This window comes from Ascaphus truei, chromosome 11 (genome assembly GCF_040206685.1).
Source record: "Ascaphus truei isolate aAscTru1 chromosome 11, aAscTru1.hap1, whole genome shotgun sequence".
Taxonomy (NCBI): domain Eukaryota; kingdom Metazoa; phylum Chordata; class Amphibia; order Anura; family Ascaphidae; genus Ascaphus; species Ascaphus truei.
The window spans coordinates 54,521,991-54,548,900 of NC_134493.1; the positions used below are offsets into that span (position 1 = coordinate 54,521,991).

The 26,910-nt window shown below is 52.7% G+C and overlaps 2 protein-coding genes across 3 annotated transcripts; one reads left to right on the forward strand and one right to left on the reverse strand.

Annotated features, from left to right (window-relative positions):
* Positions 1-8,054: 8,054 nt before the first annotated feature.
* Positions 8,055-25,616, reverse strand: ASB8 (ankyrin repeat and SOCS box containing 8). 2 transcript variants are annotated; one of them, XM_075566392.1, is made up of 4 exons: positions 25,047-25,616; positions 11,881-11,996; positions 11,598-11,702; positions 8,055-10,862 (listed from the first exon to the last, which is right to left on the reverse strand). In XM_075566392.1, the coding sequence occupies exons 2-4, from the start codon at positions 11,983-11,985 to the stop codon at positions 10,230-10,232; spliced, it is 843 nt and encodes a 280-aa protein (XP_075422507.1). In that variant the 5' UTR covers positions 11,986-11,996; positions 25,047-25,616; the 3' UTR covers positions 8,055-10,229. The 2 variants fall into 2 exon arrangements, with proteins under 2 accessions (XP_075422507.1, XP_075422506.1); XM_075566391.1 differs by lacking the exon at positions 25,047-25,616 and adding an exon at positions 17,699-17,900.
* Positions 19,424-26,247, forward strand: NHLRC4 (NHL repeat containing 4). The gene is made up of 2 exons (XM_075566390.1): positions 19,424-19,591; positions 25,054-26,247. Exon 2 carries the CDS (start codon positions 25,055-25,057, stop codon positions 26,111-26,113), a length of 1,059 nt encoding a protein of 352 aa, XP_075422505.1. The 5' UTR covers positions 19,424-19,591; position 25,054; the 3' UTR covers positions 26,114-26,247.
* Positions 26,248-26,910: the final 663 nt, after the last annotated feature.

Consider the following 26,910-nt stretch of genomic DNA (forward strand, 5'->3'; position numbering starts at 1 on the left):
GTTCCTCTCTCCTACTGCAAGTTCATATTTCTCCTTCTTACTTTCATCTCTCTCATTTCCCCCTTTCTCTCCCTCCCTTTCTGTTTCCCTTCTCTCACTTTCCCTATTTCTTTCTCTCTTCCCTCCCTCACTCTTACTGTCTCCTATATCCAAATACTTTATTTGTACCAATAAATAAAAAAAGGGGGTTTAAGATAAAATGTATGTCAAACAGTACGTGACTGTCATCTGTAACGTAACTCTGGTAAGTTAGGTTGATGTAACGTGTGGAGATCCCTGATAGATGTTCAGGATCCGTTGCTATTGTATAGCTGCCTATAAATATGGGACTGGGGCCGTAAAGGGCCCACTGTTCAGATACTGTCTTGTCCCCGCAGGGACGGATCAGAACATATAGTAATTAACTATGTAATAGTGCGTTAATGATCCGTGGCAAGGGTAGCGATGATAGTTTAAATCCATGTGACCACCTATATATATGATCAGTACAGAATCAGTGGGTAACCTCCTTGACTGTATGGTAAGTGATAGGGTTATGCTAATAGCATTGGAGAAAGACCCAGGTAAGAGTTTCTTCCCCACACCCCCACTAGCCTATAGGGTGATATAGTGTGCACTGTGAGGTGACTTTGTAACCCTCACAGTGTAGTCATTACTCAATTACAGCCAGATAAGTACTGATATATGCTCTGGCTGAGGCTAATGCAGGGGATAGTATTGTGTCCCCCCGAGGTGGTATACTGTACAGCTTAAGCCATTACGGCCTCATTCCTATATTTATAGGCAGCTATACAATAGCAACGGATCCTGAATATCTGTCAGGGATCTCCATACGATAAATCAACCTAACTTACCAGAGTTACGTTACAGATGACAGTCACGTACTGTTTGACATACATTTTATTTTAAACCCCCTTTTTTTTTTTTTATTGGTACAAATAAAGTATTTTAATACATTCACTATACATTCAGTTGTGACAGAGTGCTTATATACTAGGTTTCCTTTTCTCCTTGATACATTCTTGTCCCTACCTAGTTAGCACCTCACATTGGTTCATTGCTCAGCTGTGCGGGTGTTCTTTGTATACATAGTTTCTCCTATATCCCTCTTACTTTTTCTCTCTCTCAGCCCCCCCCATTTATATTCACCCCCCCCCGATATCTCCCTCTCTGTCCCCCCCTGTCACTCACCCTTCTCTCCCCCTCTGCTTGCTAGATGGATAGGTTGTGTCAGACTCAAACAGCCGTGTCTCTTCATACCCCCCAGCTTGTTACTGTCACTTATCTCTGTCACAAGGGAGGGGCGTCCTGTCAGAACACACACACTGCTTTATTTCCAGATCAGGACTGAGTGGCAGTGACAGTGTGTGTGTATATGTGAGTGTGTCACAGCGTGTTTATGAGACCTAGTGTGTGTGACATTGTATGTATATGTGTGTGTGTGTCACAGCATGTGTATAACTGTGAGTGTGTCACAGCGTGCATGTGAGTGTGTTGCAGCGTGTGTATGAGACCTAGTGTGTGTGACATTGTGTGTATATGTGTGTGTCACAGCGTGTGTATGAGTGCGAGTGTGTGTCACAGCGTTCATATGTGTGTGTTACAGCGTGTGTATGAGACCGAGTGTGTCTGTGTGACAGTGTGTGTATTTGTGTGTGTCAAAGTGAGTATGTGTGGTTGTCACTATGTGTGTATTAGTGCGAATGTGTGTGACAACGTGTGTATCTGTGACAGTGTGTATATGTGAGTGGGTGTGTGTGACTGTGCATACGAGTGTGTCACAGCGTGTGTATGAGTGCAAGTATGTGTGTGACAGCGTGTGTGTGTGTATGTCTGACAGTGTTTGTAAATGTGAGTGTGTGACAGCGTTTGTATATGAGTGTGTGACAGCGTATGTGTGTGTGCGTGTGACAGTGTGTCTATATGTGACAGTGTGTGTATGACAATGTGTATGTTTACTAGTGTCTGTGTGTGACAGTGTGTATATATGTGTGTGAGAGCATGAGTGAGTGACAGCGTATGTACAGTATATGTGAGTGTGTGTGCAGTGTATATGTGTGTGAGAGCATGAGTGAGTGACAGCGTATGTACAGTATATGTGTGTATAATATGAGCATGTGGCGGCCGAGCTTCCGACAGGCCTCCCTCTCACGCCGTCGCGCGCCGGAAGCAGAGCGCTGACCTCAGAGAGGCCCGTCGGCGTGGGACAGAGGGATAGAGTCATGCAGGCTGCTGCTAAGGGAGAGCTGTGGCCCGGTCGTGAGAGGACCGGCAGACGGGCCTGGCCAGGTCGAGCCCAACTTGTGCTGGCCTGGCCCCCCCGACTCACCGGGCCCGGGACGCCAACCCCGGCAGACCCACCCTGTTGGCGGCCCTGAATATGAGTGTGCATATATGTGACTGTGTGTTAGTATATGTGACAGCGTGAGTACGTGTGTGTGTGTGTGTGACAGCCTGATTATGTGTGTCGGCGTGTGATTGTGAGTGTATAATATGAGTGTGTGTGTATATGTGAGTGCATGTGAGCAAATGTGTATGTGCGAAAGCGTGTGCATATATGTCTGACATTGTGTATATGCGAGTGTCTGTGTGAGAGTGTGTATGTGAGCGAGTGTGCATGTGTGGGCACATGCGTGTAAGTGTGACTGTGTGTGTGAGAGAGCATGTGTATATGTATGCGAGCATGTATATATGTGTGCATGTGTATTAAAAAACGTTATTTTTAAACAAAACATGGTAAAAAGACCCGAATCCCCAGGCAGCCATGTTTCCTGGTCCCCGTCGTGTTTCCTGCCTTTGTTGGTCTTCCTCATCGCTCCCCTATACGTTTTCTGGGATGAGCGTCTTCCCCAAGTTCCTACGCGCGCTTGTACCGAGTTTCTTAGTGAGTGGCGAGGTACGAGAAAATAAAATAAATATGTTATTAAGTAATGAGTGTGTGTGTATGAGTGATTGTGTGTGAGAGCATGTGAGTGTGTGTGAGTGTGAGAGCATGTGCATGTGCGAGCCTGTGAGTATGTGTGAGAGCAAGTGTATGTGTGCGTGACAGTGTATATGCGAGTGTGTGAATGTGTGCGAGAGCATGTGTATGTGTGAGTGACAGTGTGTATGCGTGAGTGACAGAGTGTATATGCCAGTGTGAATGTGTAGGAGTATGTGTGAGCGTGTGTGTACATGCAAGTGAGTAGCTGTGCGAGTGTGAATGTGTAAGAGTATGTGTGAGTGACAGTGTATATGTGTAAGCGTGTGTACATGTGAGTGAGTATGTGAGCACAGACATGTGAGGGTGTGTATATATATGTGAGTACATTATGTGTGCAAGTGCATGTATGTATATGTGAGTGTGTGAATAATGTGAGTGTGACAGTGTATATATGCGTGTATGTATTTGAGTGCATGCGTTAGAGCGTGGGTATATGTGACTGAGTGAGTGTGCATATGTGAGTACTGTATTTGTATGTATGTGTTTATGTGTGAGTAGGGTGGTAGTTAGTACAGGAATAGCAGAGGTTGGTGCTGTAGTATAGCTGTGAGTGGGTGTGGATGCTGATAGCAGCGGGGGCGTATTGCTGTGAGTGGGGGCAGTATAGCTGTGAGTGGGTGTGGATGCTGATAGAAGGCGGGCAGTATAGCTGTGAGTAGGTGTCGATGCTGATAGCGGGCAGCATAGCTGTGAGTGGGGGCAGTATAGCTGTGAGTGGGTGTGGATGCTGATAGCAGGGGGCAGTATAGCTGTGAGTGGGTGTGGGTGCTGATAGCAGGGGGCAGTATAGCTGTGAGTGGGTGTGGGTGCTGATAGCCGGGGGGCAGTATGGCTGTGAGTGGGTGTGGGTGCTGATAGCAGGGGGCAGTATAGCTGTGAGTGGGTGTAGGTGCTGATAGCCGGGGGGCAGTATAGCTGTGAGTGGGTGTGGGTGCTGATAGCAGGGGGCAGTATAGCTGTGAGTGGGTGTGGGTGCTGATAGCAGGGGGCAGTATAGCTGTGAGAGGGTGTGGGTGCTGATAGCAGGCGGCAGTATAGCTGTGAGTGGGTGTGGGTGCTGATAGCAGGGGGCAGTATAGCTGTGAGTGGGTGTGGGTGCTGATAGCAGGGGGCAGTATAGCTGTGAGTGGGTGTGGGTGCTAATAGCCGGGGGGCAGTATAGCTGTGAGTGGGTGTGGGTGCTGATAGCAGGGGGCAGTATAGCTGTGAGTGGGTGTGGGTGCTGATAGCAGGGGGCAGTATAGCTGTGAGTGGGTGTGGGTGCTGATAGCAGGGGGCAGTATAGCTGTGAGTGGGTGTGGGTGCTGATAGCAGGCGGCAGTATAGCTGTGAGTGGGTGTGGGTGCTGATAGCAGGGGGCAGTATAGCTGTGAGTGGGTGTGGGTGCTGATAGCAGGCGGCAGTATAGATGTGAGTGGGTATGGGTGCTGATAGCCGGGGGGCAGTATAGCTGTGAGTGGGTGTGGGTGCTGATAGCAGGGGGCAGTATAGCTGTGAGTGGGTGTGGGTGCTGATAGCAGGGGGCAGTATAGCTGTGAGTGGGTGTGGGTGCTGATAGCAGGGGGCAGTATAGCTGTGAGTGGGTGTGGGTGCTGATAGCAGGCGGCAGTATAGCTGTGAGTGGGTGTGGGTGCTGATAGCAGGGGGCAGTATAGCTGTGAGTGGGTGTGGGTGCTGATAGCAGGCGGCAGTATAGATGTGAGTGGGTATGGGTGCTGATAGCCGGGGGGCAGTATAGCTGTGAGTGGGTGTGGGTGCTGATAGCAGGGGGCAGTATAGCTGTGAGTGGGTGTGGGTGCTGATAGCAGGCGGCAGTATAGCTGTGAGTGGGTGTGGGTGTTGATAGCAGGGGGCAGTATAGCTGTGAGTGGGTGTGGGTGCTGATAGCAGGGGGCAGTATAGCTGTGAGTGGGTGTGGGTGCTGATAGCAGGGGGCAGTATAGCTGTGAGTGGGTGTGGGTGCTGATAGCAGGCGGCAGTATAGATGTGAGTGGGTATGGGTGCTGATAGCCGGGGGGCAGTATAGCTGTGAGTGGGTGTGGGTGCTGATAGCAGGGGGCAGGTGGTTAGCAGGAGTAAGGTGCAGCATGTGTTCGGGGGAGAGGGGAGGGCAGTACTAGAATTGTATAGGGTGCCCCGGAGTATGATACTAACGCAGTGACAGGGTTGTGTTCGGTAAACCTTCCAGGAATAGTAGTGGCTGCCAGGGTGTAGGGACAGGGTGTGGTGGTGGGGGCTCAGTATTGGGATAGGCAGGGAGCTCTAATAGATTGGGGGGGGGGGGGGGGTTCAGGATGCATGGACAGGGATAGTAGTGGGTGCTAGTTGTAGGGACTGGGCTGTGTGTGTAGTGGGGGTGATGGGGATGTCTGTACAGGACATAATGTACGTGTGTGTGTGTGTGTGTGTGTGTGTGTGTGTGTGTGTGTGTGTGTGTGTGTGTGTGTGTGTGTGTGTGTGTGTGTGTGTTACACAGGAATAGCAGAGGGTGCATGGCAGGGGAAAGGTTAACACCTGAGCCAAGGGTTAATACATTGCTAGTGGCAGCGAAGGAGTTAATCGTTGCCTGCAGGTGTCTGGGGTCCCCCCCCCTATATAGATAGTGCCCCCCTATATAGATAGTGCCCCCCCCCCCCCTATATAGATAGTGCCCCCCCCCCCCTATATAGATAGTGCATGATCATTATCTGGATAGGTCTCGAGGTGGGTGAGGTTAAGGACACGCGCAGGACCCTTTCGTTAACATACATGACCCCCGCCGGCTAAGCTCATATCTCCCCTCTCCTTCCCTCCTCTCTCATATCTCCCCTCTCCCTCCCTCCTCTCTCATATCTCCCCTCTCCTTCCCTCCTCTCTCATATCTCCCCTCTCCCTCCCTCCTCTCTCATATCTCCCCTCTCCTTCCCTCCTCTCTCATATCTCCCCTCTCCTTCCCTCCTCTCTCATATCTCCCCTCTCCCTCCCTCCTCTCTCATATCTCCCCTCTCCTTCCCTCCTCTCTCATATCTCCCCTCTCCCTCCCTCCTCTCTCATATCTCCCCTCTCCCTCTCTCATATCTCCCCTCTCCTTCCCTCCTCTCTCATATCTCCCCTCTCCCTCCCTCCTCTCTCATATCTCCCCTCTCCCTCCTCTCATATCTCCCCTCTCCTTCCCTCCTCTCTCATATCTCCCCTCTCCCTCCTCTCATATCTCCCCTCTCCCTCCCTCCTCTCTCCCTCCCTCCTCTCTCATATCTCCCCTCTCCCTCCCTCCTCTCTCATATCTCCCCTCTCCCTCCCTCCTCTCTCATATCTCCCCTCTCCCTCCCTCCTCTCATATCTCCCCCCTCCCTCATATCTCCCCCTCCCTCCTCCTCTCTCATATCTCCCCTCTCCCTCCTCTCATATCTCCCCTCTCCCTCCCTCCTCTCTCATATCTCCACCCTCCCTCATATCTCCCCCCTCCTCTCATATCTCCCCCCTCCCTCCTCCTCTCATATCTCCCCTCTCCCTCCATCCTCTCATATCTCCCCTCTCCCTCCTCCTCTCTCATACCTCCCCTCTCCCTCCCTCCTCTCTCATACCTCCCCTCTCCCTCCCTCCTCTCATATCTCCCCTCTCCCTCCCTCCTCTCTCATGTCTCCCCTCTCCTCTCTCCTCTCTCCCCTCTCCTTCCTCCTCTCATATCTCCCATCTCCCTGCATCCTCTCTCATATCTCCCCTCTCCCTCCTCCTCTCTCATACCTCCCCTCTCCCTCCCTCCTCTCTCATACCTCCCCTCTCCCTCCCTCCTCTCATATCTCCCCTCTCCCTCCCTCCTCTCTCATGTCTCCCCTCTCCTCTCTCCTCTCTCCCCTCTCCTTCCTCCTCTCATATCTCCCATCTCCCTGCATCCTCTCTCATATCTCCCCTCTCCCTCCCTCCTCCTCTCATATCTCCCCTCTCCCTCCCTCCTCTCTCATCTCCCTCCCCCTTTCATATCTCCCCTCTCTCTCCCTCCCCTCTCATATCTCTACCTCCTCATATCTCCCCTCTCCCTCCCTCCTCCTCTCATACCTCCCCTCTCCCTCCCCCCTCTCATATCTCCCCTCCCTCCCTCCTCATATCTCCCCCCTCCCTCCCTCCTCTCATATCTCCTCTCCCTCCCCCTTTCATATCTCCCCTCTTCCTCCACCTTTCATATCTCCCCTCTCCCTCCCTCCTCTCACCTCTCCCTCATATCTCCCCTCTCCCTCCCTCCTCTCTCATATCTCCTCCCATATCTCCCTCCTCTCATATCTCCCCTCCCTCCTTTCTCTCTCTCATATCTCCCCCTCGCATCTCGCCCTCATATCTCCCCATTCCTTCTCTCCAATATCCCCTCTCCCTCATACCCCCCCACCTCCCTCTCCCCCCCCCCCACCTCTCCCTTCACCGCTGGAGAGGGATGGCCCTGGCAGGGAAGGGGTTAAGCCGCTGAGTGACACGCTGGACTCTGCTATCTGAGGGAATCTTTGGAAAGGTCAGCTGAGCAGAAAGTGGAACATTTCGGTTTAATGGAGAACCGCAGGCCAGCACCCCCAGGACAATCTGTAACTGTCTGAGACGCTCTTAACCCGTTAAGTGCCACTGAGACCCTCAACCCCGCTGCACAAGTGCCCCCGATATCCATCGGGTTAAAAAAGTCTGCAAAATACATCCATTTAAAAAGCTATTTTTGACTCTACCTCCGTGGGTTGCTGAAAAATGTATATATACACATCACACACACACACACCACACACATCACACACCTCACACACACCTGACACACACACATCATACACCACACACGGGTTGTGTCCCCCGTATACCCAATTACCCAGGCCTGTCCAGCACTGACGGGGTTACGTGCATGCGGTAACCCCAAGATACAGGTAACAGACCTCCAGCAAGGTTACCCCAGGGGTGACCCAACGCCAGTCCTCAAAAGCCACCAACAGGGTTATCCTGAAACCTGACCTGTTGGTGGCCCTTGAGGACTGGAGTTGGCCGCCCCTTGGGATAAACGGCCTAAGGGCCCCAGCAATCCAGGGGTTAAACGCCCAGGAAAGAACACACACAGAGAGGAGGGTTTGTGCGAGTCGGAACCCAGCTTTATTGTGTAAGCGCACACAGCGCACACAGCGCACACACAGCGCACACACAGCGCACACAGCGCACACACAGAGAGGAGGGTTTGTGCGAGTCGGAACCCAGCTTTATTGTGTAAGCGCACACAGCGCACACACAGAGAGGAGGGTTTGTGCGAGTCGGAACCCAGCTTTATTGTGTAAGCGCACACAGCGCACACAGCGCACACAGCGCACACAGCGCACACAGCGCACACAGCGCACACAGCGCACACAGCGCACACAGCGCACACAGCGCACACAGCGCACACAGCGCACACAGCGCACACAGCGCACACAGCGCACACAGCGCACACAGCGCACACAGCGCACACAGCGCACACAGCGCACGGGGGTCAGCGGCTCAGCCACCCCCTGCAGGGGCACCGGTCCGGGTCTCGTGTCCCGCTGTGCTGTGGGGGCCGGCGGGGTGAGGGGGGAGAGCTGGACTCAAGTTCTCCCTCTCGTCGCCGTTTCCTTTAGGGGGGGGGGGGCAGCGTAAAGATGTCCCGATCCCTGGGCATTAACCCTGTCCTTGCTGAGGGGGCCGGCAATGCATGGCAGAACCCGGTCACAATGAAAAGGGTCAAGGGAGAAAGAAGCGGGAGAGAGAGAGAGAGAGAGAGAAGGAAAAGAGAGGGGAGAAGAGAGAGAAGGAAAAGAGAGGGGAGAAGAGAGAGAAGGAAAAGAGAGGGGAGAAGAGAGAGAAGGAAAAGAGAGGGGAGAAGAGAGAGAAGGAAAAGAGAGGGGAGAAGAGAGAGAAGGAAAAGAGAGGGGAGAAGAGAGAGAAGGAAAAGAGAGGGGAGAAGAGAGAGAAGAAAAGAGAGGGGAGAAGAGAGAGAAGGAAAAGAGAGGGGAGAAGAGAGAGAAGGAAAAGAGAGGGAGAAGAGAGAGAAGGAAAAGAGAGGGGAGAAGAGAGAGAAGGAAAAGAGAGGGGAGAAGAGAGAGAAGGAAAAGAGAGGGGAGAAGAGAGAGAAGGAAAAGAGAGGGGAGAAGAGAGAGAAGGAAAAGAGAGGGGAGAAGAGAGAGAAGGAAAAGAGAGGGGAGAAGAGAGAGAAGGAAAAGAGAGGGGAGAGAGAAGGAAAAGAGAGGGGAGAAGAGAGAGAAGGAAAAGAGAGGGGAGAAGAGAGAGAAGGAAAAGAGAGGGGAAAAGAGAGAAGGAAAAGAGAGGGGAGAAGAGAGAGAAGGAAAAGAGAGGGGAAAAGAGAGAAGGAAAAGAGAGGGGAAAAGAGAGAGAAGGAGAAGAGAGAGAAGGAAAAGAGAGGGGAGAAGAGAGAAGGAAAAGAGGGGAGAAGAGAGAAGGAAAAGAGAGGGGAGAAGAGAGAAGGAAAAGAGAGGAGAAGAGATAAGGAAAAGAGGGGAGAAGAGATAAGGAAAAGAGAGGGGAGAAGAGATACGGAAAAGAGAGGGGAGAAGAGAGAGAAGGAAAAGAGAGGGGAGAAGAGAGAGAAGGAAAAGAGAGGGGAAAAGAGAGAAGGAAAAGAGAGGGGAAAAGAGAGAGAAGGAGAAGAGAGAGAAGGAAAAGAGAGGGGAGAAGAGAGAAGGAAAAGAGGGGAGAAGAGAGAAGGAAAAGAGAGGGGAGAAGAGATAAGGAAAAGAGAGGGGAGAAGAGATAAGGAAAAGAGAGGGGAGAAGAGAGAAGGAAAAGAGAGGGGAGAGAGAGAAGGAAAAGAGATTGGAAGAGAGAAGGAAAAGAGAGGGGAGAGAGAGAAGGAAAAGAGGGGAAAGAGAGAAGGAAAAGAGGGGAGAGAGAGAAGGAAAAGAGGGGAGAGAGAGAAGGAAAAGAGAGAAGGAAAAGAGGGGAGAGAGAAGGAAAAAGAGGGGAGAGAGAAAGAGAGAGAATAGAGGAGAGAGGCGGAAGGAAAGAGCAATAAAGGGGGGAGGGAAAAAAAAACCTGTGAGGCCCGGCGGGTAAGGTTGGATAAACGCAATTTAAGAGGACCCGTGAATATCGCTTTTCTATCAACACACCAAACGTGAGCAGGACTCGCGCTGCCGCTAGTGATCAGCGCGAGAGGCGCGGCCTGTGCCATCCAAACAGATTATTTGGGACGTCTCAGTGGTGGGACTGCAACTTCATCCCTCGCCCGTCTTCTCACCACCCCCCGGCTGCCGGGCACTGCCTAACCCCCCCACACCTATTCTATCAGAAGGACGTAGTCCTGCAGAGATTTGGGGAGGCGCAGCGCCTGCACGGCCTGGGGCAGGAAGCGTTCGCCCATGCTGCCCCTCACCGCCCGCCGGGTCAGGCCCTTGAGGGTGCCCGGGTCCGAACACAGCCTGGCGAGGCGCTGGCACAGCTGGGCATCGCGGGCAGCCTCGCGGGGCACTCCCCCTTCCATCCTCAGCTGCAGCCGGCCGCTGGCCCGGTACAGCAGCTCCAGGCACTGCTCCTCCCTCTCGCCTCCCAGCCCCCGGCCCATCAGTGCCACCAGGCGCCCCGTCGGGCACTGCCCCTTGGAATTCCGGGCCTCGGGCAGGGCCCCGTGGGCCAGCAGCAGCCGCATGCTTTCCAGGTTGCCCTTCATGGCGGCCCAGCTCAGCGGGGTGTCCTGGTTGTAGTCGCGGGCGTTCACCTTGGCGCCCCCCTCCAGCAGTACCCGCACGCAGTCCGCCATGTTTTTGAAGGCCGCCCAGTGTAAGGGGGTGTCTTGGTTTCCGTCGGGCGCGTTGGGGTCGGCCCCGAACTCCAGGAGCGTCTCAACACAGGCGTCGTCTTTCTCTGCCGCGTAGTGAAGGGCCGTGCGCTGGTAGCCGTCCACAGAGTCAACCTGAGAGGGGGGGGGGGAGAGATGAGAACCGCTGGGGGGAGGATCCACAGGGGGGAGGGGGTGGAGTGGAAAGATGTAGAAGATCCACTGGGTGGGGAGGGGGGAGGAGTGATCCACTGGCGAGGAGAGGAAAGGTTAGGGAAGGGGGGGGGAGAGAGGAGTGATCCACTGGGGGTGCGGGCTGACAGGATGGGGTGCAGGGAGTAGAAGGTGGAGATTCCCTGGGGGGTGCAGGGAGAAATCCACTGGTGGGGGGAGGGCGCTAGCACAATCCATTGGGGAGAGATGAGAAAAGATATGCACTGGGGGGGTGGGGGGTTGAGACTAGGGGGAGAGAGGAGAGAGTAATTGGAGAGGAGAGGAAAGATCTACTTGGGGATAACAAGAGGGGTGAGAGGAGCGATCCATTGGGGGAGGAAAGAGGGGGTAAGAGTACTGAAAGAGCAGCGCAGAAGGAAGGCTAAGGGAGGGGAGACAAAAATGGAGGAGAGCAGTGATGGAGGGGGAGGGAGACAACGGTGATGGAGGGGGCAGAGAGAGAGGGCGGGCATGGAGGGGGCAGAGAGAGAGAGAGCGGTCATGAAGAGGGCAGAGTGAGAGAGAGAGCGGTCATGGAAGGGAGAGAGCGTGCAAGACCAAGAAAATGGAGAGAAGGGTGGAGAGAAGGGGGGAGAAGGGCGTAGAAACAAAGATGAGAGAGAGCGAAAGGATGGAGATGGGGTAGAGAGTACTGACACGAGCCCCGTTCTCCAGTAACAGCTCCACGCATTCTGCGTCACACACCATACAGGCGCAGTGCAGCGGCATCAGGGTGTCGTGGGGACAGTTGACATCCACGCCCTGCGCACAGGGGAACACAGAGGTGTCAGAACACAGGTCAGACATCCACACAGCCCGCGCACCCAGCACCCAAACCTACTCACCCTCCGACTCCACACAGTGCCCCCTCCAACCCGCTCACCCTCCGGATCAGCGACGCCACACCGCCCCCCCTAACCCAGGTACCAAACCCGCTCACCCTCCGGATCAGAGACGCCACGCTGTCACCGGGCACGGAGCGGGTGGAAGAGATGGCCCGGATGAGCCTCTCCGGGAGAGAGCACTTTCTGTGCACGGACAGCATGGTGTGAAGCCCTGAAACACGTAATGTGCAGAGCACCATGAGAGAGGGAAGCTACATGCAACATACAATGTGCAGAGCACCGTGAGAGAGGGAAGCTACATGCAACATACAATGTGCAGAGCACCGTGAGAGAGGGAAGCTACATGCAACATACAATGTGCAGAGCACCGTGAGAGAGGGAAGCTACATGCAACATACAATGTGCAGAGCACCGTGAGAGAGGGAAGCTACTTGCAACATACAATGTGCAGAGCACCGTGAGAGAGGGAAGCTACATGCAACATACAATGTGCAGAGCACCGTGAGAGAGGGAAGCTACATGCAACATACAATGTGCAGAGCACCGTGAGAGAGGGAAGCTACATGTAACATACAATGTGCAGAGCACCGTGAGAGAGGGAAGCTACATGCAACATACAATGTGCAGAGCACCGTGAGAGAGGGAAGCTACATGCAACATACAATGTGCAGAGCACCGTGAGAGAGCGAAGCTACATGCAACATACAATGTGCAGAGCACCGTGAGAGAGGGAAGCTACATGCAACATACAATGTGCAGAGCACCGTGAGAGAGGGAAGCTACATGCAACATACAATGTGCAGAGCACCGTGAGAGAGGGAAGCTACATGCAACATACAATGTGCAGAGCACCGTGAGAGAGGGAAGCTACATGCAACATACAATGTGCAGAGCACCGTGAGAGAGGGAAGCTACATGTAACATACAATGTGCAGAGCACCGTGAGAGAGGGAAGCTACATGCAACATACAATGTGCAGAGCACCGTGAGAGAGGGAAGCTACATGCAACATACAATGTGCAGAGCACCGTGAGAGAGCGAAGCTACATGCAACATACAATGTGCAGAGCACCGTGAGAGAGGGAAGCTACATGTAACATACAATGTGCAGAGCACCGTGAGAGAGGGAAGCTACATGCAACATACAATGTGCAGAGCACCGTGAGAGAGGGAAGCTACATGCAACATACAATGTGCAGAGCACCGTGAGAGAGGGAAACTACATGCAACATACAATGTGCAGAGCACCGTGAGAGAGGGAAACTACATGCAACATACAATGTGCAGAGCACCGTGAGAGAGGGAAGCTACATGCAACATACAATGTGCAGAGCACCGTGAGAGAGCGAAGCTACATGCAACATACAATGTGCAGAGCACCGTGAGAGAGGGAAGCTACATGCAACATACAATGTGCAGAGCACCGTGAGAGAGGGAAGCTACATGCAACATACAATGTGCAGAGCACCGTGAGAGAGGGAAGCTACATGCAACATACAATGTGCAGAGCACCGTGAGAGAGGGAAGCTACATGCAACATACAATGTGCAGAGCACCGTGAGAGAGGGAAGCTACATGCAACATACAATGTGCAGAGCACCATGAGAGAGGGAAACTACATGCAACATACAATGTGCAGAGCACCGTGAGAGAGCGAAGCTACATGCAACATACAATGTGCAGAGCACCGTGAGAGAGGGAAGCTACATGCAACATACAATGTGCAGAGCACCGTGAGAGAGGGAAGCTACATGCAACATACAATGTGCAGAGCACCGTGAGAGAGGGAAGCTACATGCAACATACAATGTGCAGAGCACCGTGAGAGAGGGAAGCTACATGTAACATACAATGTGCAGAGCACCGTGAGAGAGGGAAGCTACATGCAACATACAATGTGCAGAGCACCGTGAGAGAGGGAAGCTACATGTAACATACAATGTGCAGAGCACCGTGAGAGAGGGAAGCTACATGCAACATACAATGTGCAGAGCACCGTGAGAGAGGGAAGCTACATGTAACATACAATGTGCAGAGCACCGCGAGAGAGGGAAACTACATGTAACATACAATGTGCAGAGCACCGTGAGAGAGGGAAGCTACATGCAACATACAATGTGCCGAACAGCAGATGGGGGAAATACATGTAACATGCAATATACCACGCATCATTCCACAAGGGGCAATCACATGTTACATAGCACATGCAGAAGAACATCATGAGACGGTGCAGTCACATGTAACATACAAATGTGCGCAGTATCAGAAGACAGGGAGCTGTTACATACAACGTGCAGAACATCATGAGACACGTGACAGGCATCTGTTCTACAATACAATGTGCAGAGTATCGTGAGACGGGCCAATCTCACGCAACACACATGTAACTCTGCAGGAGGCGAGAGAGAGGCGAGAGAGAGGCGAGGGAGAGGGGAGAGGGAGAGGGAGAGGGGAGAGAGAGAGGGAGAGGGGAGAGAGGGAGAGGGAGAAGATGGGAGAGAGAGGAGAGAGAAAAAATCAGAGACAGATAGTGAGAGGTGGCAGTGAGGGTGTTACTAGTTTGGCCCTGTCTCCCCTTTCTGCACGCTCTGTACACTGCCCCAGGGGAGAGTTTGAGGGGCTCCCCCCTTGCCCCACGGGGGTCCCTGCCCCTGGCGCGCAGCGGGCACATGAGATGCCTCCCAGGGCTGCTTTTAATGGATGAAATACAGGACGAGTCTCCTTACATTCATTCCTCTGCGGACGGCATGAAATATTCAACAGGCCCGGGGGGGGGGGGGGGGGGGAGATCAGACCCCCTCCCCAAACCTACAGACAGGGGAGCTGCCAAACCCTCACACACGCGCGACCCGTGGGGGGAGGACATGGAACAAGCATGCCTATTAACCTCTCTGCTGCCAGAGGGGCCAGCCACACAAAATAATAACACGCAGAGCGATGGGATAGCACGCAGAGCGATGGGATAACACGCAGAGCGATGGGATAACACGCAGAGCGATGGGATAACACGCAGAGCGATGGGGTAACACGCAGAGCGATGGGGTAACACGCAGAGCAATGGGGTAACACGCAGAGCAATGGGATAACACGCAGAGCAATGGGATAACACGCAGAGCAATGGGATAACACGCAGAGCAATGGGATAACACGCAGAGCAATGGGATAACACGCAGAGCAGTGGGATAACACGCAGAGCAATGGGATAACACACAGAGCAATGGGATAACACGCAGAGCGATGGGATAACACGCAGAGCAATGTGATAACACGCAGAGCAGTGGGATAACAAGCAGAGCGGTGGGATAACACGCAGAGCGGTGGGATAACACGCAGAGCGGTGGGATAACACGCAGAGCGGTGGGATAACACGCAGAGTGGTGGGATAACACACAGAGCGATATCAGGAAGGGGAGGAGGTTATCACTGATGGCTCACTAAAAAAGTGATGTGTCGTTTAGAACTGGGGTGCGCAAACTTTTCCCCCTGCGGCTCGCGCAGGAGAATGGCGAGTTGGCGAGAGTAGCCGTGTGTATTAACCCTGGTTGCATATCTAAGTCACGTGCCCACGTGTGCTGTCCGTGACAGGTGGTATATGGGGACAGAGTGAGGGGAGATGTTGTTCATTTGAGGGACCTTTGCGAAGGTGAAACGTGGGACTGCTAGAGAGCTGTGTATTAACCCTTGTCCTGTATGCAGCTCACGTGCTCCGAGGTGTGCCGTACGGGACATACATGTGTATCCCAAATAAAAATATTACTTGTGAGCACATTCACATGGCTCAGGCATTACCCAGAATCCCTGGCTACAGTGGTAGCATTGCATGCTAAGAGATAATGGGGAAGGGCAGGGCGGCAGACCTGGCAGAGACATGTGAATGTGCTCACACGTGATATTTTTATTTGCTGTACACGGGTTTGTCACTTTTTTTATTTTTATTTTATTATATATATATATATATATATATATATATATATATATATATATATATATATATATATATATATATATATCACAAATACACAATACAAATACCACACAGGAATCTGGAATACAAACTCAGAGGAAGGTTCACCTGTTCCTCCAGCAATGTCGTGTACCTCATCATGTGCATGAAATGCCCAGGGGGCTGCTACTACATAGGTGAGACGGGGCAGGGGCTAAACAAGGGAATTAACCTGCACCGCCACAGCATCACACGCAGAACAAGAGACGGTCCTGTCAGCGAACATTTCTCTGACTGGCCATAAGATGAACGATCTGAGGATGGCCATACTCAAAGGTAATCTTAAAACCCCGAAACAGAGACGGCTGCATGAATACAAATTTATGCAACGGACATGAGAGAACTCTCTTACCATGAGTGCGAAAGGCCATGTCTATACATACTGTGATAGATATATATATATATATATAGATATATATTTTTTGTGCGAGCTTTCGAGATCTCTGATCTCTTCTTCCGGCGATGGTACATTGAATAAAGCAGGCAAGGTGTTTACTCAAAAACAGTGTCTCTTGGAATATATCTGTGACTGAAGTCTATCCCTCCCCCCTGTGTAGTATGCGATTTATGACTTGAGGTGTTAAATAGTCCCTGAATGTTAGTGGTGTGTGTGTGTGTGTGCACGCACGTGTATGTAAATAAAAATGTATAAAGAGCCCACAGTGTATACAGTGCTTTACAAAAGGTGTGCAGTGGGAGATATATATATATATATAGCGCAACTGTAAATATTACTGTATGTTCATTTGCAGTGTTCGACAAACCTATACATTTGCTCGCCCCGGGCGAGTGGAGTTAACCCCCGGGCGAGTAAATATTGGCCCAAGCAGCACACGTTTGGTACTAGGTGGCGAGTAGATATTTTTGTGTGGCGAGTAGATTTTTTGGTGATTTGTCAACCACTGTTCATTTGCATGTCTTAGATATATATATATTAGTATCTGGGGGTGGGGTGTATGGCAAGGAAAAATGTAGCAAAAACTCGAAGCAAACAAAGTATTTATATCTAGACTACTATAAATAATTCAGCATTACGTAAAGAAATCTCTATATATAAAACACAGGGAACTGGAATGAGCTATACGCCACCTAGTGCCAGAAGGTGGGAATTACACAGGCCAGGATTCACGAAGCCGCGATGCGAACTCAGCGGGCACTGACTTGGATTGCAGTGACCCCTATAATATCTGCACCGGACGTCAGGGGAGTGATACACACAGAGATAGACACACAGAATGGGGTAGTGTCTGCCAATCAAGTGTGTGCTTTACCCTCATCCCACCCTGTCCTTATCAGAGACAATAGAGATAAGGGGAGGGAGACAGAGAGGGTGTTGCCTGTGCAAACTTTTAGTGGCATCAGACAGTAGGGAGAAGCCAGAGGAAATCAAACCTCTCCCATGTCTCAGCTCATAATGTTTACATAAAACTTTAAAAAAATGAAAGGTCTAAGATTTGGAGATTTAAAAAAAAGCGCATAAATGACCCAGATGTGACCCCATAAACATGTCACTGCCATTAGTACACTTTGCTACTAGGAGGGACTGATCCCTTAACCATGTCACTGTCATTAGTACACTTTGCCCCTAGGAGGGACTGATCCCTTAACCATGTCACTGTCATTATTACACTTTGCCCCTAGGAGGGACTGATCCCTTAACCATGTCACTGCCATTAGTACACTTTGCCCCTAGGAGGGACAGGACTTGACTGACCTACTGGGCAGATCACCCACCTATCAGGGCCTAATGAGTGATCTCTGTAGTTTCCGGGTATAAATAAATGCACTTTAAAAAGCCCAGACTCCGGTGACTCCCTGGGATGAGGCTCCACTGGAGTCTGCTGAATGGCAGAGTTAATTAAACCAGCCCAGCCTCAACTCACCCCCAACTCTCCCCACAACCAACTAACCTGTTGCACAACACAATGCTGATCATCACACCGCCGCCATCTTGGTGCTCCTCAAACCAACCAATCAGAACCCCGCAGGTCAAACAGGTATCCGATTTCACCAATAACCTGGGCAGTAGGCGGGGCAGGAATGTGAAAACGAGTCTTGAAACGCATGTGGGTGTGTCTCTCGCTGGAATTAACAGTCTGTTATGAGGAAGTATGGTCCTCGGAAGACACCGTAGCCTTATTTGATGTGGGCAACATGTTCTTACAGTCCTGGCAAACTGAATTATAAGGAGAATGGTCCAGAACCATCTGAGCATATAAACAGAAACAGAAAGGCCAGCGCAACATACACAAGGATATTCCTGACCCAGAATCTCCAGATATAGATCCTGTGGCAGCCATTAATGTGCAGTACATACAATTCTCACAGACATATAAACATGACATGCACACATTGTGAAGTGATCCCCCTGCTCCGTGTTAATTACAATATCTGCTAGTGATATCTGTTAACTCTCCCCGATTTTCTGCGCATCCCTCGGATTTATTCTGCGCATCACTCGGATTTAAAGCCTATCTCGGCGCAGAGACAGGGAATTCTCCCAGAGTCCGCCGGCCTCCGTCTCCCCGTCCTGTTGCCAGAGCCGTGGCGGTGGGGGAAACCGCTTGGAATAGTGGGGCGGGATTTGTCACGGCTCGGCGGCTGTCACTGGCCCAGAATAAGTAGCGGGCAGCAGCAAGTTGGGGTGCGACAAAAAGCACTGCCGTCCATTTAACCTTCACTACCTGCCTCACTCCATCCACCACCCCCCCCCCCCTCAATCCCCCTCTAAGGGTTCCCTCCATCACGCTCCTGTGCCCCCTCCTCTGCCCTCTCCATCCCCCCTCTCCACTTTCCCTCTGCTGCCCCCTCATCCCCCTTCTGTTTCCCCCCTCTCTCCGCGCCCTCTCTTCCCCCTCCGCTGCTCCCTCTCCCCTGCTTCCTCTCTCCCCCCTCCGCTGCTTCCACCCTCCGCTGCTCCCTCCCTCCAACCTCCGCTGCTCCCTCCCTCCGCCCTCCGCTGCTCCCTCTCTCCCTCCTCCGCTGCTCCCTCTCTCCCCCTCCGGCTGCTCCCTCTCTACCCCTCCGCTGCTCCCTCTCCCACCTCTGCTGCTCCCTCTCCCCCCCTCCTCAGCTGCTCCCTCTCCCCCCTCTGCTGCTCCCTCTCTCCCCTCCGCTGCTCCCTCTCTCTGCCCTCCGCTGCTCCCTCTCTCTGCCCTCCGCTGCTCCCTCTGCCCTCCGCTGCTCCCTCTCTGCCCTCCGCTGCTCCCTCTCCGCCCTCCGCTGCTCCCTCTCTCTGCCCCCTCTTTCCCCCCTCTGCTGCTCCCTTTCCCCCCCTCCGCTGCTCCCTCTCTCCCCCCTCCGCTGCCCAGTTACTGCAGCTTCCATGTCTTGGTTCACAGCCCAGGGCTGGCCAATTCCAGTAATCAACGGCCCTCAGCAGGCCAGGTATTAGGGATATCCCTGCTTCAGCACAGGTGGCGCAGAAAGACAGAGCCACTGATTGAGCCATCTGTGCCGAAGCACGGATATCCTAAAAACCTGACCTGTTGGGTGACTGGATTTGACTGGTTTATACCTTTCATGGGGAAATGGTGGGTTAATGGGTAACATATCTCTGGCAGAGGATTCTGGGAAAACACGCCTCTGGGAATTGGCTCATGAGCTGGTATTAAAGGAATGTTTGTGTAGGGATGTGAGGAGTGTCACTCAATGTTGGTCTCTAACAACAGTCAATATCCAGGGAAGTGTGGAGAGCGCATTAACTTCCAGCAGGGTGATTATAATTGCGTTTAGATCTGGCCGGGAGCCGGGAGACCTCAGACACAGAGCAAACGTTTCCGAGACGTCGGGGAACAGAAAAAGTGAGATTTGGGGGTTGTGTGGACCTAAAAAAAAGGATGACATTTTGATGGGACAGTGATATTTCTCTGTGAGATGCAGATGCTGAAAATCAGTGAGACTGACACTATGTTAGTAAGAACTGACAGTCTGCAGTCTCTGGTTGGAGATGAAGCCCAGGTATTGTGTCTCCACGTGGACTGGGAGTCACAGAGCAGGGTGCACAGGGAGCCTGGGGGTCTGATAACGGAGTCACAGAGCAGGGCGCACAGGGAGCCTGGGGTTCTGGGGGTCTGATAACAGGGAGTCACAGAGCAGGGTGCACAGGGAGCCTGGGGGTCTGATAACGGAGTCACAGAGCAGGGTGCACAGGGAGCCTGGGGGTCTGATAACGGAGTCACAGAGCAGGGTGCACAGGGAGCCTGAGGGTCTGATACAGGGAGTCATAGAGCAGGGCGCACAGGGAGTCTGGGGGTCTGATAACAGGGAGTCACGGAGCAGGGTGCACAGGGAGTCTGGGGGTCTGATAACAGGGAGTCACAGAGCAGGGTGCACAGGGAGTCTGGGGGTCTGATAACAGGGAGTCACAGAGCAGGGCGCACAGGGAGTCGGGGTCTGATAACAGGGAGTCACAGAGCAGGGTGCACAGGGAGTCTGGGGGTCTGATACAGGGAGTCACAGAGCAGGGCACACAGGGAGTCTGGGGGTCTGATAACGGAGTCACAGAGCAGGGCGCACAGGGAATCACAGAGCAGGGCGCACAGGGAGTCTGGGGGTCTACTACAGGGAGTCACAGAGCGGGGAGCACAGGGAGTATGAGGTTATGATACAGAAAGTCACAGAGCAGGGTGCACAGGGAGTATGAGGTTATGATACAGGGAGTCACAGAGCAGGGTGCACAGGGAGTATGAGGTTATGATACAGGGAGTCACAGAGCAGGGTGCACAGGGAGTCTGGGGGTCTGGTACAGGGAGTCACAGAGCAGGGCGCACAGGGAGTATGAGGTTATGATACAGGGAGTCACAGAGCAGGGTGCACAGGGAGTATGAGGTTATGATACAGGCAGTCACAGAGCAGGGTGCACAGGGAGTCTGAGGGTCTGATACAGGGAGTCACAGAGCAGGGTGCACAGGGAGTCACAGAGCAGGGTGCACAGGGAGTATGAGGTTATGATACAGGGAGTCACAGAGCAGGGTGCACAGGGAGTATGAGGTTATGATACATGGAGTCACAGAGCATGGTGCAAAGGGAGTATGAGGTTATGATACAGGGAGTCACAGAGCGGGGTGCACAGGGAGTATGAGGTTATGATACAGGGAGTCACAGAGCAGGGTGCACAGGGAGTATGAGGTTATGATACAGGGAGTCACAGAGCAGGGCGCACAGGGAGTATGAGGTTATGATACAGGGAGTCACAGAGCAGGGTGCACAGGGAGTATGAGGTTATGATACAGGGAGTCACAGAGCAGGGTGCACAGGGAGCATGAGGTTATGATACAGGGAGTCACAGAGCAGGGTGCACAGGGAGTATGAGGTTCTGATACAGGGAGTCACAGAGCAGGGCGCACAGGGAGTATGAGGTTATTATACAGGGAGTCACAGAGCAGGGTGCACAGGGAGCCTGGGGGTCTGATACAGGGAGTCACAGAGCAGGGTGCACAGGGAGTCTGAGGTTATGATACAGGGAGTCACAGAGCAGGGTGCACAGGGAGTATGTGGTTATGATACAGGGAGTCACAGAGCAGGGCGCACAGGGAGTATGAGGTTAGGATACAGGGAGTCACAGAGCAGGGTGCACAGGGAGTATGAGGTTATGATACAGGGAGTCACAGAGCGGGGTGCACAGGGAGTCTGAGGTTATGATACAGGGAGTCACAGAGCAGGGCGCACAGGGAGTATGAGGTTATGATACAGGGAGTCACAGAGCAGGGCGCACAGGGAGTCTGGGGGTCTGATACAGGGAGTCACAGAGCAGGGTGTACAGGGAGTATGAGGTTATGATACAGGGAGTCACAGAGCAGAGCGCACAGGGAGTATGAGGTTCTGATACAGGGAGTCACAGAGCAGGGCGCACAGGGAGTATGAGGTTATCATACAGGAAGTCACAGAGCAGGGCGCACAGGGAGTATGAGGTTATGATATAGGGAGTCACAGAGCAGGGCGCACAGGGAGTCTGATAACAGGGAGTCACAGAGCAGGGTGCACAGGGAGTATGAGGTTATGATACAGGGAGTCACAGAGCAGGGCGCACAGGGAGTATGAGGTTCTGATACAGGGAGTCACAGAGCAGGGCGCACAGGGAGTATGAGGTTATGATACAGGGAGTCACAGAGCAGGGCGCACAGGGAGTATGAGGTTATGATACAGGGAGTCACAGAGCAGGGTGCACAGGGAGTATGAGGTTATGATACAGGGAGTCACAGAGCAGGGCGCACAGGGAGTATGAGGTTATCATACAGGGAGTCACAGAGCGGGGTGCACAGGGAGTATGAGGTTATGATACAGGGAGTCACAGAGCGGGGTGCACAGGGAGTATGAGGTTATGATACAGGGAGTCACAGAGCAGGGCGCACAGGGAGTCTGATAACAGGGAGTCACAGAGCAGGGCGCACAGGGAGTATGAGGTTATGATACAGGGAGTCACAGAGCAGGGTGCACAGGGAGTATGAGGTTATGATACAGGGAGTCACAGAGCAGGGTGCACAGGGAGTATGAGGTTATGATACAGGGAGTCACCGAGCAGGGCGCACAGGGAGTATGAGGTTATGATACAGGGAGTCACAGAGCAGGGTGCACAGGGAGTATGAGGTTATGAAACAGGGAGTCACAGAGCAGGGTGCACAGGGAGTATGAGGTTATGATACAGGGAGTCACAGAGCAGGGTGCACAGGGAGCCTGGGGGTCTGATAACAGGGAGTCACAGAGCAGGGTGCACAGGGAGTATGAGGTTATGATACAGGGAGTCACAGAGCAGGGTGCACAGGGAGTATGAGGTTATGATACAGGGAGTCACAGAGCAGGGTGCACAGGGAGCCTGGGGGTCTGATAACAGGGAGTCACAGAGCAGGGTGCACAGGGAGTATGAGGTTATGATACAGGGAGTCACAGAGCAGGGTGCACAGGGAGTATGAGGTTATGATACAGGGAGTCACAGAGCAGGGCGCACAGGGAGTATGAGGTTATGATACAGGGAGTCACAGAGCAGGGTGCACAGGGAGTATGAGGTTATGATACAGGGAGTCACAGAGCAGGGTGCACAGGGAGTATGAGGTTATGATACAGGGAGTCACAGAGCAAGGCGCACAGGGAGTATGAGGTTATGATACAGGGAGTCACAGAGCAGGGTGCACAGGGAGTATGAGGTTATGATACAGGGAGTCACAGAGCAGGGTGCACAGGGAGTATGAGGTTATGATACAGGGAGTCACAGAGCAGGGTGCACAGGGAGTATGAGGTTATGATACAGGGAGTCACAGAGCAGGGCGCACAGGGAGTATGAGGTTATGATACAGGGAGTCACAGAGCAGGGCGCACAGGGAGTATGAGGTTATGATACAGGGAGTCACAGAGCAGGGTGCACAGGGAGTATGATGTTATGATACAGGGAGTCACAGAGCAGGGTGCACAGGGAGTATGAGGTTATGATACAGGGAGTCACAGAGCAGGGCGCACAGGGAGTCTGATACAGGGAGTCACAGAGCAGGGTGCACAGGGAGTATGAGGTTATGATACAGGGAGTCACAGAGCAGGGCGCACAGGGAGTATGAGGTTCTGATACAGGGAGTCACAGAGCAGGGTGCACAGGGAGTATGAGGTTATGATACAGGGAGTCACAGAGCAGGGTGCACAGGGAGTATGAGGTTATGATACAGGGAGTCACAGAGCAGGGTGCACAGGGAGTATGAGGTTATGATACAGGGAGTCACAGAGCAGGGTGCACAGGGAGTATGAGGTTATGATACAGGGAGTCACAGAGCAGGGTGCACAGGGAGTATGAGGTTCTGATACAGGGTTGCCACCACTCTGGGTTTGACCCGGAGACTCCGGGTTTTGGCCACGTATCTCCGAGCTACGGGTTTATGTTGTAAACCTCCGGGTGGCGGCGTCCTCGTCATCCTCCCGGCATCTCTCCTCCTGCAACTGTTGTTAGTATGGCTGCGCGCCGCATTGCCATGACAGCGGGAACGCTATGTGACGTCTCTGTGTTACATGACGCCCGTTGCCATGACAACGTGACATCATGTGACGCATTGGCGCCAATAATTAATTTATACCTACATATCTATGAGAATAGTTATACAGCGGATTAACGGCTGCTTTGTGCCCCAGGAACTAAATGAGTCATTTATAGGGGCAAGGGAGATATATTTAGAACACTCATTAGATACATAATATCTCAGAGGCAGCTCTGGGTTGTGTTATATGTCCACTTAGGTGTTGGGTTGTTCTGACGGTAATTGTGACAGTTTTGCCTATACACTGGACGTGTGTCTGGCCACCTCTTATTAATGCAGCAGTCCAGGCTGACTTTTACCCCCCCACCCCCCCCCACCTTTAATCTGTGCACCAACATAATACACACAATGATAAGGAATTGGCTAGGTTGCCGATCGATCCGTTCTCCTGTGATCGATCAGTGAAGATTCGGCTTGGGGGTTCACTAAATGGCTGTCAGTGCAGCAGAAGAGGAACAAAGATGCAAATTTCTGTGGGGAAGATCGTGTGACCAGGCAGTCACTAGATACAATTGGTGCACTGCTAGAGAGAGGGCAGGGCTCGAAAAGGGGTGTGCCAGAGCCTGTTTCAGAAGAGGAAGGGGATGTGACTTTGTAAATATATATATATATATATATTGCTTTGCTATATGCTGGCTTTGATTACCTTTATTGAAAACGAATTACCTAAGCTGCTTTTCGATTGGTTCTCCCGTGATCGATCAGCAAAGATCCTGCTTCCCAGGGTTCATTAAATGGCCGACTTTCAGTTTCAATCAGTCCTTCAGTCAGTGTAAGTTATATTACTAAGGTAACATTGTCTATTGTTACAGCTTGCATGTCAAACTGCTGGAAACATTGGCAACAAATGATCCCAAACAGGAAAGTGTTGCACAGATCTTGCACTGCTGGGGAGGTGGGCTAAAACCTGCTGTAGCAGTCACAGGATGCTCAGTGTGTGAAATCTCATTACAAATGGCATTAACATTTGAATTAAAAAAAAAAAAATTAAATATTATCTAATACTGCAGAACTGATTTATTTTAAAAAAAACACATAAGTAGGATATTGCAGGGATTGCTCCTTTAAACAGAGCACTAGCAAACGGTCCAATCTTTATTTGATGTCACTTATTAAAGGTTACTTTTTATATCCTACTTGTTTATTATTTGGATCTGTGTTGCGCCACTATAGGGTTCCCCTCTATTGTGCGTGCCCAGATCACATATTTATCGCTTCTTTAATGTGCCCGCTCTCCCCGTACCCGGCAGGATGGACTACTCCCTGGAGTGCGCCCGCCAGAAGGAAGACCTTCTCCGCGCCGTGCGCAGCCTGCAGGTCGCTTCCCAGAACACCCTGCAGCGAGCCGGGCCTCTTCTCTCCTCCCAGCCTGGCCTGGGCCTACTCCGCCCATCGCACCTCCGCCAGCTCTCCCAGAAGTCCTCCCAGTTCTGCCGGGACCTGGAGGACATGGGGAACCTGTTGCTGTTCCGTCAGGACGAGCTCGCCCGGAAGATTCCCGCGCCGACCCCCGGGGGTTCCGACTGCGTCCACTGCTGCCCCGACGGTTCCATCTATGTGTGCGGGGGTGACGGGCCTTACATCCACCAGCTCAATGGCCAAGGGAAGCCCGGCCAGACCCTGCGCTGCTGGGACGAGGGCTTCTTCCTCCCTGACGGGCTGGCCGTGACTCGCTCCGGCGCTGTGGCTGTCACTGACCTGGCAGGGGGCGCCGTGCGCGTTTACAACCCCCACTCCCAGCCCCCCTGGGTGCGGGTGGGTGGAGATTTCGGTGCGCCAAGGGGCATGGCGGTGGACTCCTCGGGACGCATCCTGGTGGCAGAATACACCGCCGGGGAAGTGCAGGCCTTTCAGGTGGACCGCGCTTACCGCGTCCACGGGGCTCGCCGCGTCTCCGGCCTGCGCGGCCCGCGCTACGTCTGCGCCACGCCAGATGGCGGCTTCGCGGTGAGCGAAGAGTGTGGGGACGTCAAGTTGTTTGCGAGCAACTTGAAACCGGCTGGCTCTCTCGCCGAAATGCACCGGCACAGTTTCGGGAACCCGGCGGGTGTCTGCGCCGATCCCGAAGGGAATATCCTAGTGGCCGATGAACAGCAGAGAAGCGTCACCCTCTTCCCCCCCAGGGGGTCCCCCATCTGCGTGGTATCCCGGGGTCTCCTTAGGCCAAGCGGGGTGGCATGCTCCCCGTCCGGCCACTTATATGTGGCTGACCCCGGAGACGCCTGTGTGAAGGTTTATCGGTACCGGGTGAGGCCCTACTACAGTCCCGGGGGGGCGGGGGGATCCCCACAAGTGACCCCAAGAAGCTAATGGGGAAGTGGGCAACGATTAGATTGTAAGCTCTGAAGGGCAGGGAACACATTTCTGGAACCGTGAAAACTTTTTGCTATAAATAATTAATACGCGTAATCATTTGTTTATTCACGTTCTTTTACCTTGGACGTCTTTCGGAGACATTACAGCTGTAGCTGCCGGAGTTACAGCTCCCGTTAGGGAATTAAAAATGGCTGCCAAGTCTTGCGAATCAATAGGAAGCCGCAGCGGATAAAAATGTGTGTGTGTGTGTGTGTGTGTGTGTTTGTGTGTTTATATATTCAGAGCATCTCAGTTTCATATATTAAATCTGTAACTTTTCACAGATCAGCTCACAAGGGATCTAAGTACCTGGTGTACCACCCAAACTACGAGTCACAGGACATTACAGGCAGGGAGTCACAGGACATTACAGGCAGGGAGTCACAGGACATTACAGGCAGGGAGTCACAGGACATTACAGGCAGGGAGTCACAGGACATTACAGATATGAAGCAGGGAGTCACAGGATATTACAGATATGAAGCAGGGAGTCGCAGGACATTACAGGCAGGGTGTCACAGGACATTACAGGCAGGGAGTCACAGGACATTACAGGCAGGGAGTCACAGGACATTACAGGCAGGGAGTCACAGGACATTACAGGCAGGGAGTCACAGGACATTACAGGCAGGGAGTCACAGGACATTACAGGCAGGGAGTCACAGGACATTACAGACGGAGTCACAGGACATTACAAGCAGGGAGTCACAGGACATTACAAGCAGGGAGTCACAGGACATTACAAGCAGGGA